This window comes from Osmerus eperlanus, chromosome 19 (assembly GCF_963692335.1).
Source record: "Osmerus eperlanus chromosome 19, fOsmEpe2.1, whole genome shotgun sequence".
Lineage (NCBI taxonomy): Eukaryota > Metazoa > Chordata > Actinopteri > Osmeriformes > Osmeridae > Osmerus > Osmerus eperlanus.
Window position 1 is genome coordinate 11092265 of NC_085036.1, and position 16473 is coordinate 11108737.

The following is a 16473-nucleotide window of genomic DNA, read 5'->3' on the forward strand; positions in this document are numbered from 1 at the left end:
GCTAGGGCGGGGCGGGGCAGTGGGGCAGGGCAGAGGAATGGGGGGCTGAGTATTCCATCTGAGTATTCCATCATTGTTTGTGTTAAAAGAAAAAAAGAAAAAAGTAGTGGTGCTAATTTTGTCCCGCTCCCCTGTGTCCTTGGAATGAAAACCAAATGAGCAGGGCTGAAACAGCAGCCGAGACCGGCCTTCTATTCCTCCACCATGAAAGGAAGCCTGAGGGGAACCAGGCTGGGTCACAGAGAGGGAATTCAAGCTTTGTCAAGGGAACTAATAAAAACAACCAATAAATACACCCACTGCTTGCTTACATAAGTGTCCCACTGTGCAATATCCCGAGGAGAGGGAAACTTTGCTGTTACAAGTATCATAAATGTTTGGAGGAAGAGGTGTTAACTGTACGAGACATGAACCTTCAGTCACCCATAATCCATCTAGAAAATAATATTTTATGTGTCTTACATCTCATAAATAAATTAATCTAGGCCATTTGTTTAATAATAAACGGATGGCCTTGAATCTTCAGACAAAAACACCTGCCCTCAATCATTGTAGCACAGATTGTAATGTCCTGAACTATTTGACTGTGGTATTTAGCCCCATCTTCATCTTGTGGACAGGAAGTACTATTGTGAAGCCCTCAGATACCATCAATAGCCTTGCCAACCAATAGCAGGGAACCTCATAACTCTCCAGCCCAGAAGTTTCATTCCCACGTCTCATTGACCAGCAAACCCAGCCCTGATAATGGATGCCGTAACTGGGCAATGGCCTCCCCTGGCCTGTGAGGCCCCGTGTGCTGTGGAACCGGAAAGGAGAAAGTGGCTGTAGCTGCCTGGCTCTCTGCCATGCCATTTCCTCAACAGCAGAGCACCTACCGTTAGCTCTCTTTCTCTCCCCCACAGCACTGCTACATTCCTGCCATAGTCAGAGGACTTCACTGATTGGAGCTTTGTGAGCCAGTGGTCTTGATAGGCTGGGGTGGTTTGTGGCTAGCTTCAGACCGAGTTGGAACTCGATGGAGTTGTGCTGTGATTATTCGTTGTGCGAATGTCAAGACAAAGGGTGTTTGGAGAGGAGATGGTGTGATTTTAAACGGGTGTACAACTGGACAGAGGACAAGGTTTGGAAAGCTCAGTTTAACAAACAAATGTGATCATTCAAACAAAAGAGTAACATATTTTGCATTGCGTACATATCAGAATTGTTTATTGAACACTTCAAATGTCAGGAGGAGTTAGCAAAACCAGATATGTTTCAGCAATGAAAACATAGGGAATGAATCCTTCTGACCCCAGATTATTTCTGTGTTCAGCAACTGCAAATATCAAACAGCAATACATAAAATATATATCTTCCTATGGGAGAATAGATAGCAAATTTAATGATACCATCAATACATTAACAACATGATTTGTCATCAGGAAATGCTACACAAAAATACACAAAAGAAAAGGAAATATATACCAATCCCTTCAACACTTCTGGCCTGAGCGTCTAGACTCAGTGGCTCCTGGTTCCTCTAACGATGGAGATCCATTGGATGTGCTGTAGAAAAGTTCACAACTACAGTGAGCCAATCCAAAAACCTCTCTGTGCTCAAACATGGCGGCCACAGCCAGGCCCTGGCAGGGGTCCCGGGGACCCCAGGGGCCAGTGGGGACTGTCTCCTCACAGCTCAGACTCCTACTTCATCTCTCCTGCCCACCAGTCAGGAGGCCTGGCCTAAGACAGGTCCGCTCACCCACTCTCTAAATAACAGAGGGGACCTGTATGTGTTCGTTAAATACAGCATGTGGGTGTTTAAGCTTTTTAATGTAAGCCATGTATGTGGGGGCTCGGGGAGGGGGGGGGGGGGCTGGAAGTTTGTCTGTCTGCTAGGGCTCTTATGCATTTCAAAAAGAGTGAGGGAGATTGAGAGCATAGAGAGAGGAAACTAGAGAGAGAGGGGGGAGGGGAGGAAAGAGGGTTCAGTACATAGCGTCCTCGTACATGTCCGTTCGCAGGCAGAAGAGGATGCCGCCTCCAAGCATAAAGATGGTGGCCCCCCAGCCCAGGCCGTAGCCCCAGTTGAACTCATGGTAGGTCTGCAGAACTGCACCGTCGATGAACTTGATGGGGTAGAGCACCAGCGCGCAGGCCTGGAGAACCACTGGAAGACAAGAAACTCGGCATTAGACCCCACCCACGGCAGGAAACCGTAGCAACGTCTGATGGCACGTACAATGGCGTGTCATGTACAGTCACGCCGTGGTGAGATGCTCAGCTACTCAGGAGCCGGCGGAGTCGTGCTGATGCGGCGGTCTTTGAAGTTAGGGAAAAGATGGAGTGACACCTCCATGTGCACAGCCTCACCCCCAGGGAGTCCTCCCCTGGCGCTCCTAACCCCCCACCCCCACTCCCTCTATCCTCCATCCTCCCATGGGGTCTTTTCACACCCTGTCTGCCCCCCCCCCCCACAGAGAACCAACAGCTGTTTCTGAAGCCCGTAGCTAGCAGCTTAAGCTCAGGCCTAACACACCAGCCCGTGCTCAAGAATGTACTGTATGTAGGTGTTGAGCTGCGTACTGTTCCCTACTGCTACTAATAGCTTGTATCAACCCATACAAGGGTTTGTGGAGACTTGGAAACTACTACTCTCAGAGTCACAACAAAGCACAATTTACCACAAAGACAAACAGATCAATAAGGACCAAATATGATACATTTTTTTCCACATACTTATAGGGGGCTTGCGGAATTCTATCCCAAGGAATGCAGACTTTCAAGTGGGCAAGGCATTCAATAACGATTTCCCAGACAAATACATAAACGGCCCGTGGTGTTTCTTAACTACTAGGGATCCTGCGTTCTGCTGGGCTGTGGTTGGATGTCTGGCGACACCAGTCATTATGGAAAACACATTGAGTCATACTGCCCCTCTAGAATGTTTATGCCGGTGTGTGAAAACAACACGAAGATGTGGATTCCTTTTAGCTCTGTGTGGCACAGGGTGGTCCCTTCCGGTGTCACTTCAACAGACTCTAATGTCCTGCTGTGGCATAGTCACCAACATTAGTCATTTCCACATTGCTCTAACAGCACAGACCCTGAGGGGAACACTGACTCATTGTCGTCATAATGCATCCCATTTCCTATTAGTCAACACATTCCCTATACGGTACCTATTCAAAGAGATCCAGTGTTGGCAATGACTCGACTGTGATTGTGGTTCAGTCTTTTATTTCTGTGCGTGTAAGTGTTTGTGTGTGCATGCAATTCCCCCCCCCCCACAATCCACACACACATAAAAAACAACACTACTCACCGCACCGAGCGAATAGCTCGTCTTTTTTTCACTGTTTAAATGAGCACGTGGGAGGGGTGTATACATGTGGACTAACCCTAAGAGAGGAGACATTGTGTAATGTTCTCAGACTCCACCTATTTCCTTCCTGCAGGACATGGCGGTGTGGTCAGGAGGAGGGAGGGAGGGCGGGCGGCGGGGGGGGGCAGCAGCCCAGGAACGTGACTGTGTTGATGGAGCCCAGGCGGAGCCCAAGAGTCTAGGGCTGAGTCTCTAGCCAGCAGACACACTCTCAGCCACTCAGACTCACTTACACACCCTGCCGTCTCCTGGTCAGGTCTCTGCTGCCATAAGGGGACCTTTATCCTCGCCAGGTCTGAAAGCAATTACACACCACGGTAGGACACTGCATCTCAGGGTACTCTGTTAATGACAAACAGCCATGGTCAATGCTGCAGTCTGGGTTGTAAAGAGTGAATTGTCTTGTGTAGTGCACTGTCCTAGCTGGACAGTTCTCACATGGATATAAAGGCCCAACAGTGGTCCTCACACCTGAGAGGGAAGCTGTATTTTGTTGTTGAATTGAAACGACGCAATGGATGGATTGGATTAAATAGTTCAATAGATGAATTCTCTGGTATCGTTTTCTACACTTTCTGTAAGGATTTGTTAAGGAATCTCAGGGAGCAGTACCCATGACATAACAGGATGTCAGTTATATAATCAAGTTTTATATTGGGCTGGCAGGACTGGGCACAAACCAAGTAAGGCTGTGGTTTCTTGTCATCATTGTTTTCAAACCGCGTCTCATGGCTGTCTCTCATTTCTTTCTTTCTCTCTCTCTCGCTCTCTCTCTCTCTCTCTCTCTCTCTCTCTCTCTCTCTCTCTCTCTCTCTCTCTCTTCTCTCTCTCTCATATACCATCACAAACATACAGAGAAAGGCAGATAGAGAAAGCTAAAGAGGTCATCTCTTTTTATATTCCTTGAGTTGCTCTTCATGCTCTCTCCTTAATGGTTTGGGGTATGTGCAGTACCTTAGTTGATTTGCTACAATCCACAGAAGACGAATTAAAGAGAATTTGTTTCGAATAATTTCTTTCATGAGTACAATGCTGCTCAGCAATGTCATTCCTAGTCTTCTTTCACGACACCCAGAGGGCGAGAGAGATGAGAGAGAAATGAGAGAGAGACAAAGAGAGAGAGAGCGAGAGAGAGAGAGAGAGAGCTGTGGGAGAGTGTGTTTTTTCCCTGCAATATTATCCATGAGGGAATACATTCCTGTCTTCATTGGTAACAGTGCAAATTCTGCGGCTGCTTTGTCTTGGCACACAGCAGTCTGCTTTCAGGGGTTCACAGCAGATTCTTCACCGTGGATAGAGGGAGAGAGAGAAAGAGAGAGAGAGAGAGAGAGGGAGGGAGAGAGAGAGAGAGAGAGAGAGGGAGGGAAAGAGAGAGAGAGAGAGAGAGGGAAAGAGAGAGAGAGAGAGAGAGAGAGGGAGGGAGAGAGAGCTCAACCAGAACCAGAACCATCACCCCCGCCTCCCAACCCTCCTTGCACACTCCTACTGGAAACTCACACTTGCCTGACTTTAAAACGGAACCAAATCTAGTCAGACAGAGAGGCCTGTCTATATGGAAATCTAAAACTAATGGGTATAAATACCAATTTTTTTTGTCTGTGTGTCTGTGCGAGAGCATGGTTTGTCTGTGTGTGTGTGTCTGTGTGTATGCATGTGTGTGTGTGTGTGTGTGTGTGCGCAAACACGAGCGCCTCACCTGCGGTGAACAGGAACACAGCCACAGTGCGGTAGTGCTGTCTGTGAGTCCCCCGGCACAGGGAGATGAGGGCGATCAGGAAGGCCACCAGCGTCACTGCAGCTCCAGACAGCAGCAGCACCAGAGTGGCTATCTGCCAGTCTGCGGGACAACACACACCATCAGCACACACTTCCTCCCGTCCTGACGACCCCCGTTCACGATCAGACACACAAGCTGGGGTGACACGTGTGAGAGAGGTTTCATAAAGAGATGCCATTTGAATTGATTCTGACGAGCTCCGGGTAACATTCCACATCCCGTCTGCTACCCACTGTCCAACACAGGCTTGGTGGACCAGGGTGCAGGGCGCCACAACCTGATCCCTCTCACTTGACTGGCTGGCCTCAAAGGCCCGGGAGAGGTTTACTGAAGGTAGCTAATGAGGCCAGCCTAACCGTGACTGCGTGACTCAGCGCCCCCTCCTCCCCCCCCCCCCCCCCCCGGTCCCTGACTCCTTTGTCTCCTGGGGTGTTAAAGCCCCTTAGCGCCCCCCCTCATCCCTCAGGACCAGCCTCCAATTCAGCCCTCCACATTCCACAGCAACAGAGGACGATTCGCCACACCAGTCCATAATGCTCCCTTTCGCCAGGCTGCTGGTTGCTGGTTGGACGGCAGGCTGACTGGCTGGCTGGTTGATTGGCTGGTTGACTGGCTGGGACAAGTGAAGTCCACATGACTACTGACGATGGATGTTGAGTGTTCCTGGGTCTGGGTCGGCCCAGGGAGGAATAAGAAAAGGTGCCCCCCCCCATGATGTCACTGCTCCCAGCCCCCCCCCCCCCCCGGGCACAGCATGGGTCTGTAGAGTGACAGGTGTTTTCCAGGCAGAGATAACGCCCCATGCTGGGTTCTGATGAGAGGGTTGTGATAATGGTGAAATGACTGCACCAATAGGATGGGGCTGGGAGTGGATGATACGCTGTTAAAGAGGACACCGACTGAGAGACAGAGTTCACCTCCCGAGCCCACCCTCCATCTGGTGTCTGTCTCCACAGGCTCCCTGCCGACATCTCTGGGCTGAGCTGGAGGCAGCGATGAAGACAGCTGCGTGAGTTACCTACTGAAGATCTCCCTGCTGGTAGCACAAACACAACACCGACACTTCTGGAAGCCTTAAGCTGGCGGAGCTACTGGGAGATTGTTACATTCCTCAGTTGTGGGCTGACTAATTGTGGGAGGAAAGGGAAGCAATGGGGTGCTCCAACAATGCAACAATAGGCCGTTACAGCATGATGATGACATGCTGCCGACTGGATGCCATTCGCTTCAGAGGATGGTTTTATGGTCATTTTAGGGCTTTCTAGATTTAGCCTAGCAACTTTTGGTCTCAATGTCTTGTCTTGTATCATGTATCTGTGCCTGAGAAGATACTCTTCCTCTCAGGGGCTGTAAACGGTGTATCTAATCATGCTTTGTGTCGCTTCAGCCCTTCCAGCCCCATCCCCCAATTCAAAGGGAGAGCGACGGACTCGGTAACACGGATAACAAAGCGCTGGGGTGCCCTCTCCACCAGAGTCACAACAATAGGTGGTACACACCCACCTGCATTCACAATGGCTAGAGAGGTCAGTGGAGCACCCATATGGCACAGTGTCACAGGGACAAATCGCTCAGCAACTGCTTACTGAGAGAGAAAAACTCATTGCAACAGATCAACAAACCGTGACGTTATTAGATATCATAGATTAGTCACTTGCAGGCAATCCCAGATAAATCAACGCGGTCTCGTAATTCGGAAAAACAGAAAAAAGGCGGACGAGAAATCCCAGAAAAGAAAACATCGGCATCGGACAATGAGCTAATGCCAATCACAGTACAGTAAATTGATAATGGTCCATTGTTTTATCTCGGCCGCAGCACCCACCCACAAAATAATCGTTTCCAAATCGTTTCCCTAGGCTCACGATACTGATTGTACCTATCATGATACTCATTCTTGTTCCCTTTGCAGCTATAATACAGAGACAATCTACTTTTTCTGGCCTACATAATTTTCTAAACCAAAAATCGCATTCCTGGGAATTGGCTATAAAAAAGTTGGAGTAACATTTATGTAGACTAATCGTCAAGGCACTGGAGTTATTGACATCGGTTAATTGGCCATGGCAAAGCGCCTTTATTTGCAGCCAGAAGTGTGCATTTATTTAAAACACTGGTTTGAAGAGAATTGTTTATTCTTACCAGATGTGAGGGTGGAGGTGCAACTCCAGCGAGAGTATGTGATCGTCGCCTCTGATTCTGTGCATGCCTCCCATAGCGACAAATAAAAACGATCCGCCGTTACCCAAGCGGGGCTCAATAACGCAACGATGTCCAAACACAGAGCAAGAAAAACACAAAGTAAAGCGATCAACTTGAACGGTCGGAAAACGTACACTTCATTCACAGACATTTTTTCATAATAAGTTAACCAACGAAATCCGCGGAGGAGGCTAGTACACACGTTCCTTTCAGCAGGTCTGAAAGTTCTGAATCGTTTACATCTAGTTTGGATAGAGTGAACCATCCCACACAGACCGCGTCTGTGCTATAGTATGTGCGTACGATGCGTTTCGTTAGCTACCGTGCGCCCCCGTCTGGTCAACCGTGACAATAGTTTATTAGGACTGCCATGAAGGTCCCAATAACAAAAAGGTGGAAAACATGAACCATCACATGCCTGAACAGCTCCTGCCACAAGGCTTCATGCTGTGAGGAATATTTGGCTCTACGGGGGACATAGCGCAATAGGGTAGAACAGGCCCGCTAAGTGGATAAGGACGCTCTCTCAGTCATTATTGTTCTGTAGTTTTCTTACTGTTGGTCAGAACTTCAGTCCAAAGACTTCTGACAGAAGTCTATTTATTACATCCAATTATTTAAGTTGGACATTGCAGGGTTATGTTATTATTATTATTATTATTAGGCCCACTTGCCATTTCATTTTACGAACCCAAAGGCTTAGTCTGTGTTTGTAGGCCTTGGAGTTGAGACCATGGTTTACCCACTCTATTATTGATGCATGAGGTCTACCTCATCAAAAATGCGACACAAAATTCAAAATTCATGCTTATTTTGCAGTTCAACACATCATCAACACAACTGATTAATAACGAAGATAGTTTTTTGCTGTAGAAATCGTTCTTTCCCTTACACAACAGGCTGTCAAATCTGAAAAATAATTCAGCAAACTCGGTGATTTGAAATCCAGTTTCTTCAAATTACAAGATGTTTTTTTCCCACTCTCAATGGTTTGGCAAATTGCCTAAATGTATCAATCAAGACCCATTGCTTGTGTGCTGGCTGAATAATCAATGGGCTACAGTCTATTAGGCCCTCTAAGATCGATGTCGATTCAGCAGAAAAGACTTGGATTGGATAAACATTCCATTATTTAAAGCCCTGACACTAAAAAGATAGTACATGAAAGCAACCTGCTTTGAATTCGACTGTATCAAAAGTCTATGATTAACACTCAGGGTTGTGGACAAGATATGTGTGGTGAGCTGCCTGGAACATTCTGTGAAGATTGTTCCCAACATTCTGTCACTGTTTATTTCGTCCATGCAACCACTTCATTAATTGTTAATTCGTCGCCAAGAGGCAAGCATATATAAACACCATAGCGAAAAGGCATTAAATAATATTGAAGAAAACACATCTTATTTTTCCATTAGATCCGATTAGAGAATCAGAGGTTTATTGTAAAATATGTATTCAATGTATTTCTGTAGCTACCTTCCACGGTGTATTTTGAGATACAGCAGATGTGCGCGGCTGTCCTACATAAAGAAAGCGCGTGGAGATCTCACGCACTCTTCTGGCATGACAAGGAGACCCAGCCTTATACGCTCGTTCAAAATACCGTGTATCTTCGAAACCTCGGAATGCCCGTTAGCTACACATAATTCCCACAACGGACTTCTAGCACATTTCCATGCAGATGGGACATAAGCAACTGACAGATTTCATATCTTTCAACACTGACAGCGACAGTTCAGAGAAGGGACTATACAGATCACCATGTTGGACGAGGAAATCATCTGGAGGAACTTTCTCACTCCATCTCCCGAAGGCTATTCCAAGCCACCTTTCAATTCCAGCAACCAGCACATCTGGACTACAACAATCGCGCAAATAGGGCGTCAAGACCCAAGGCTACCAAGTTTATCTACATACCTCGGACTTTTTGTGTGTCTGCTATTGTTTTTACTGGCCTTGGTTATAGTGATGCTTTACCGAATGAAACACACCATCGCGCCGTTGCCTTCGGATATGGAGAGCGCAGGTCACACAGAGATGTTCCCAGATGTAGAGCTTATGGAACCGACACAGGTTTAGCCTAAAGTGACGATGAACAGTGATAATGAGAATTCTGTTGACATATTGTAATGTTGTTGCTGGGTTCATTTTTATTGTTCGCTTCGGCAGTCTTTAATTTCAAACCCAAAGGTAGAATATTACAGCATCAGGCTGGTTTAAAGCAGAGGCGATGTGACGATCCCTTCAAGATTTTAGATTTAAAAATTCCTAGCCTGTAGGCCTATTCAAGACTCAATATACAGGAGGATAATGTTTTTTTGCGGAAGTATTCCTAGGTAAAAGTAGGATTACATATAGACCCAGGAATACTATTCTTCACACTCAAGTGCCAAGTTAATAGCTCGTGAAGTGCACCAAATTGATAAATTAACGACATTTAAGATGTAGTATGTAGGCTAGTTTACAGAATGGTTATCAAAATAACCAGTGTATGTACAAAAGTAAAATACTTTTTATTATGTAAATCATTTGACATTTTTGGTGAAATTAAAACCCTCAAAAAACATTACGTACTACAATGGACCAATATTATTAACAACGGCAGTTTGGTAATCATTGTATTCACGCTGGCCAGGAGACGGCTGCATCTTTATCCTTTATCAAGTGCACTTTCTTTCATCTTGTTTTAATGAAATGCTTAATTAAAGCCATGACAGGGGTTTCATGTTAAATTATTCCTCTACTACACTTAGATCTGTCTGACTGAAGGAGATGTGGTGGGTAGCTAATGGATCAGGCCTCTGTGTTCTGGAGTGCATGAAAGCTAATTGGGGCACAGAGAGAGCCTGGGTTGAGGGCTGAGTAACCCTCTGTGATGAAAGCCCCCCTCCTTCCTCGTTATATTTTCATAAACAGACACAATGTGGAGAGAAGTAGCTCGCATAACAGGACGTTGGTCCAACATCCCTGTGTGATCAGTGAGAAGGCTGTTGGAGAAGGTTCCAGAGAGGCAGGTGTGTCAGCTTGTCTGTGTCACAACAAACTCTGAGTGTTGATGAACATGAAGGGCCCCAAAGAGGGGGTCAGATGGCTGAGCAGTTAGGGAATTGGGCTAGTAATCAGAAGGTTGCCTGTTCGATTTTGGATGTGCCAAATTACGTTGTGTCCTTGGGCAAGGCACTTCACCCTGGGGAGAATGTCCCTGTACTTACTGTAAGTCGCTCTGGATAAGAGCGTCTGCTAAATGACTAAATGTAAATGTCACAACAAACTCTGAGTGTTAATGAACATGAAGGGCCCCAAAGAATATAAACATAAAAAGGAAAATGATCTTTCTGACCTTCTGAGCCTTGCTTTTGTAGACACTTCTTTAGACACTTGCAATGTGCCTTTCTGGTTGCACTCTCTTTACTACTGGAAGATCCTATCACAATGTGTGGTTCCTGTCAGTTTGCTGTTTAACGTGTAACTTGTTTTTGCTATTGTAACTGTTATGTTGATTATAGCATTCTCTATCTGTTGTTCTCTGGTGTGTACAGTAAATGACCACAATTCTCCTGTAAAGTAGAAAACTCATGTGTTTCGTGTGCTCAATGTGTGATTGTGAATTCTGAAATATTTTAAATGATTTTCATTTTGTCACATCCAAATTTTTTTGAAAATACCTTTTTTTGTGGTGTAAATCTTAGATACAATTTGAATCTGTTACACTATCTGAAAAATAACAGCAGGTGTTTCTAGAGTAGCCCGTAGAACCGTGCCAGGCTTTCACAGTGCAGCAGCATAGGAGATGACCGTGTTTATCGTCCCTATCCAGGCACCCCAATCTCACCTTCTCCACTGACAGAGACGGCTGTATTTGCTTGCTCTCTTTCAGTGATTACTTTCCCTGCTCTCTGACCTTGGGGTGTCGCTTGCATCATCACTGTGAGACCAAGCAGCTAAAGTGATGGGAGACTTAGTCCTGTCATGAATATAAAAGGACACATCCTTTTCAGATTAATAAAGGAGATGAAAACCTTCATCTGTGAATAACCGGTCCTGCACCGCGGTGTTCCATGGCAACGCTCATTCACAGTAAGTGATAAGAGCTGTGAAAGAGATGTTTGTGGCCATCACAGGGAAATAAAAATGTATTCTGGTTTGATTCTATAGGTTCAATACTTGGTTGATGGACATAGATTTTGCCTGGTGTTATTACAATTTCTTCATGGTTTGAGATGCCTCAATCTACCAACCGGCTTTTTAAAGTGTAAATTAAAGTGTGGTTGGAAGAAGGGATTGGTTCATGGTCTGTAGAGAGCTTCTGGTTTGTTCTTGTAATACTAAAGGTCAAAATTGTCCCTCCCTGCTTCTGGAGATCTACCCTCCTGTTGGTTTTCACTTTCACCAGAGCTATAAAAAACATGATCCAGCTTGTCAATTGACCAATTATTAGTTGTGCTGGATTAGGGTCAGAATATAAACATACAGAACGGTAGCTCTCCCACTGTAGGTATGAACATTCACACCAGGGGGCGCCAGTGTAACCTGTTTATGAGCTGAATGGCCTATCAAATCTCCACTGTTGGTCTGAATAGATCACCCACAACATTTGTTAATGAACACAAAAATTCTGAATATTTTTTTTTGATTAATAAATAAAATAGCTTTGACAAACATGATGGAATGAAAGATTTGATGAAAAATGTATTGTACCCAATATAACCATGAAAAAGATCATGTGATCTGTCCCTATAACTAGAATCTCATATAAAGCGAGGACTACAAGTTCCCTAACTCCCCACCAGGTGGCATCTCAGTCTCACAGTTGTCACCAGTGATGCATTGACCTACTGAATGTCCTTTGGAGTTGGACGTTCAGTGGACACAAGTTGGAGCCTTAAAAAAAACACCTACTATTGGACAGCAACAACAGTATATTTGCCCTTATCAGTAAAGTTTGATGGATCACCTCCATTGATGTCAACATGAAACAGATGAGAGTGAACTCTTCCTTTGGAGTTACAAAAAGAACCCAAGTTCAGAGAAAAACAAAGTTGGACAACAATGACTGGCCATCCTATTTGATCCTCTTTCCCAGCTCGATCTGTCGTGAGCTTTTCAACACACCCCATTGACACAGTCGTTTCCGTCCAGGGAAACATGTTTATGACATACAGGTCACAACCAAGGTGTGGCTGGGATGAGCTCACCTGCAACACTGCTTGTATGTGGGCCACTTTTGTCCCACTTGTATTTTTAAGGGCACAGCTGTTTTTGAAATGCAACAACAATGGGAATATCCACACATTGTCAGTACTGGGGCAAAGACTTAGTGGTCTGTAAGCTTGTCTTAAATACATTGAATAAACAGAACTGAATTAATACAGTTTCCCTTTTACTGAAGCAAGTTGATGCCTGCTGTGTCGGTGAGCTTTCCATTTATTTAATCCCTAAACTATTTGGAATGAACATCTTATTTGTCTCTTTTATTAAGAAAACACATCATAACATTTGAGTAAATAACGTATTGAATGGGTGGATCTCATACAGCTGCCAGCCCAAAGTGGGACATTGTTTCCTCCAAAAACGTCTCCATGGAAAGTTTAGATTAGGGGGCTGAGACCTTGCTAACGATGGGGTGCCAGTCCGGTGCCACAGTAATAGCAGGGTGTTTTTTCTTCTTCTTTTGTTTGGCATTTAAAATGGAGGACACCCTCCGGTTTCCCTCCTGCATCAAATCCTAGGGCTTTAGATTTGATTCTATTAATATTGTGGAGCAAGACCCAGAGGCACACCAAATGTAGTACACGCTTTTGTATTTGCTGAGAAGGTTTCTCTGAAAGAGTACTTGAGGTCCACTGTCTGGCTGAAGTTGAACTGAGGGATGTATTATTGGGAGTACAATATGGGAGATGAGCTTCATCACTCATTTAAGAGAAAAACATAGACCTGTCCATCAAACAAGATTCATGTGTCAGTGACAATTGTTAGACAACTGCCTTGTCTCATTACAAGGTCATAGACATGGCTTCTCTACAGTAAATGGGACTTTTGTCCTATTGGCCACTAGAAGTGAAACAGTTCTTCCCCGGAACCTAAAGTAGAATAATTCCACCCTCCAAAGCGTTTCCATGAGTCTAAATTAGAGGCTTTCACTAGGCCTGACATTCAGCGTGTTAAATGGGTGTTGCAGTCTAATGCCACCCACCCCGGTCTGTCTGCATGGCAGTGCCAGGATGCCAGCAGGATGGCAGGGCAGGGGGGCTCCAGTCTGAGGCGGTCCTGGGGACACGATAATGCCCGCTCCCTTTTGATGGCCCATCCTCCCCTGTGGGTGTGCATTGTGCCCTGTCATCCCTCTCCAAAACCCCCTCATTAGAAAACACGCTAAAGATACAAGGCTACTTGTTCCTCTGCACAAAAAAAAGGTAACCGGCTGTGGTAACCATAGTGATGGGAGAGCGGATGAAGGAAATCCAGGTCATGTCTCTCTCTTTAGCCCCCCCACCCCCCCCCCCACCAATGCTGCCCCTCCATCTATTGTAACCACCCACCAAACCATCCCCTTGTTCCTTTTCCTCTGCACCGTTTGGTAAGTATGGACATAACGCTTTTCGCATCCCTCATACCAGCAAGGGGTCCACCACCCCCCCCTGGTTACTGCCGCAGACATCTATCAGTTTACTGAGACAGTGTCTGGCTGGGAAAAATGAATCAGAGTAGCCATTAAAAGAGCTGTGTTTAATGTCTTGAATTTATGTAATTCCTTCTTCATTTTTTCCCCTCCTTACAGTAACAAGGAGGGGGAGGAGGAGGGGGAGGAGGGGGAGGAGGGGGCCGTCTGCCAAAACTGAGAAGCAGAGTGAACGTGCTGTGACCTCGCTGTAACTCCTTACCTCCCGGAGTCAGAGGGAGGCTCTGTTCTCCTCTCTGTCTGACCTCTGACCTCTGGCCAGGCATGACCCTCACTGTGAACCTGCTATCTCCCTGCAGAGGCTCAATATTACAAACTCACGCTCATGTTGAGTAAGAGCACAAATAGCATTAAGGCAAACATAGTTTGAAACTTGAAACTAAGAGGGGAAAATAAAATAGGCTTGATCACATGATGATCACATGATGATCACATGATGATGTCATCCACTTGTACTGGCCTTCTTTGTGGTTTCCTGGCAGTGTGACTGAGCTCATTTACTGGCCCAAGCTCCCGGCATGTGAGGGTTGTCCTAAGGCACGAATGATCCTCACGTCTAAGCCTATGGAGGGGTCATCACATCATAGCCCTGCAGTCATCAACAGGAAGCGATCCTGTTCCCTCAGTGTCCTAGTCTCCACGGCAACCCCCCCCCCCCCCTCATATCCTGTCAGGCCGCTAGTCGATGGGATGACGTCATGGCGCCCCCCAGTCAGCCCCTCAGCGGTGTGTGATGTCACAGAGTGCTGAGCAGAGCGAGAGGAGGAGGGCTGATGGATCCGTTCAGACACAAGACGAGGAAAGCTGTTCTCACAGCGCTTATCGCATACTCAGCCTCCCATCAGCTCAGCCTGTCAATCCTCCCTGAGTCGAAACAGAGTCGCTAAACTGCCGATCAATAAAAGTTGCATCAGAGCCCTGCTGATGATGACAACGAGATTCATTATCGGTCATCGTACAGACTGCAGACCGTTCATGGATTGACGTTCATGGATTGTGTTGATTCTGATCACTGGTGATCTGACCACGATCAGTAAGTGGACCGTGTGGAGCAGAAGGTGGTCTGGGAGTGTGGTCTCTCTTCTCATTAAGCGATTAGAGCGTAACACCTCAAAATGCAACATCTCATCAATATTCAAACACAGCAGAGTTATGTACATAACTTACTGCAATATTTAACAGGATCCTAACAGGTCATGCATCATGAAGTCTATGTAGAAGTTTTAGACGAGAAAGAGGGAAGGTTGTTACATTTACATTTTGCATACGCTCTTATCCAGAGCGGCTTACAGTAAGTACAGGGACATTCCCCCTGAGGCAAGTATGGGTGACGTGCCTAGCCCAAGGACACAACGTCATTTTGCACAGCCGGGAATCGAACCGGTAACCTTCAGATTACTAGCCCGACTCACTAACCGCTCAGCCACTTGACTTCCTTGTTGGAGCTGGTTTTATAGAAACACCCACCAAACCAGGTTGATGAAATGAAATATCAGCTATAACTGAGTTATAAGATTCATTTCCAGGACAAGATTAGATTGAGGGGTCCTTATTGGATCAGTGCTAAAATGGATATGATTGTTTTCACGAGTTTATTGCCACTGATGTCATATTATCACATCCTTTTGAGAACATCCTAAATCCAAAATAACCAACTGTTTGATATCCGGTCATCATCCAGTGTAGACAAGCCAAGAAAACAACACATTTGCATCCCCAGATTCTACTTTTCCTTGACACACTTCCTCTGTTTCTGCTGTCTGAACAGGTAGTGAGGACAAATAACTTATATCCTATACTCTTTGGTGGGGGTAAGTGGTAAATCTGGGGCGGGCATATGTGGATTGTGATGTCATATCCTGCTGGGTGTCACAATCACCACGGGGTCTGAGTTGTGTTCCTCTCCACCTCTCACTCTGAGGCTCTATCAGCCTGGCCTGGTTATATCTCTGCCAGCCTGCATGTAGACATCTGCCTCCATGTTTACATCCTTGTGCACCCGTTGCTATGGCAGACAACCCCCTCCACCCCCCCCCACCCACCCAAACCCCACCCCACTCACCACTCAAGCCCCTCCTCTTGAATACCCTGCATCCTTTTCTCATGTTTCCCCAAATCACCAGCTGTGAGCTTCTCTGTCTTACAGTACTTCTACAACACTCCTCATCTCTCCCTCTCCCTCTCTCTCTCTCTCTCTCTCTCTCTCTCTCTCTCTCTCTCTCTCTGTCTCTCCTGTCAGATGAACAGTACAACTTTCTCTGTCACTTTCCACCTCTTGCCTTGTGCATCCCTCACACAAGATACACGCTCTACTGCTGATCAGACTTGGTCATTTCCACAACTCCCCCCCCCCATTTGGCTACAATAAGGAGTCAAAGAAATACAAACAAGCTTAACCCCGGTTATTCAGGGACTCAGAGATTATGAATGTACTCAAAGAGATTCTGA

General features: G+C 46.0%; 1 protein-coding gene across 1 annotated transcript; it reads right to left on the reverse strand.

Annotated features, from left to right (window-relative positions):
* Nucleotides 1–1809: 1809 nt before the first annotated feature.
* LOC134039813 (transmembrane protein 47-like) lies at nt 1810–7597 on the reverse strand. Its single transcript, XM_062485907.1, has 3 exons — nt 7287–7597; nt 5064–5204; nt 1810–2152 (listed from the first exon to the last, which is right to left on the reverse strand). The coding sequence occupies exons 1-3, from the start codon at nt 7495–7497 to the stop codon at nt 1971–1973; spliced, it is 534 nt and encodes a 177-aa protein (XP_062341891.1). The 5' UTR covers nt 7498–7597; the 3' UTR covers nt 1810–1970.
* Between the last annotated feature and the right edge of the window lie 8876 nt (nt 7598–16473).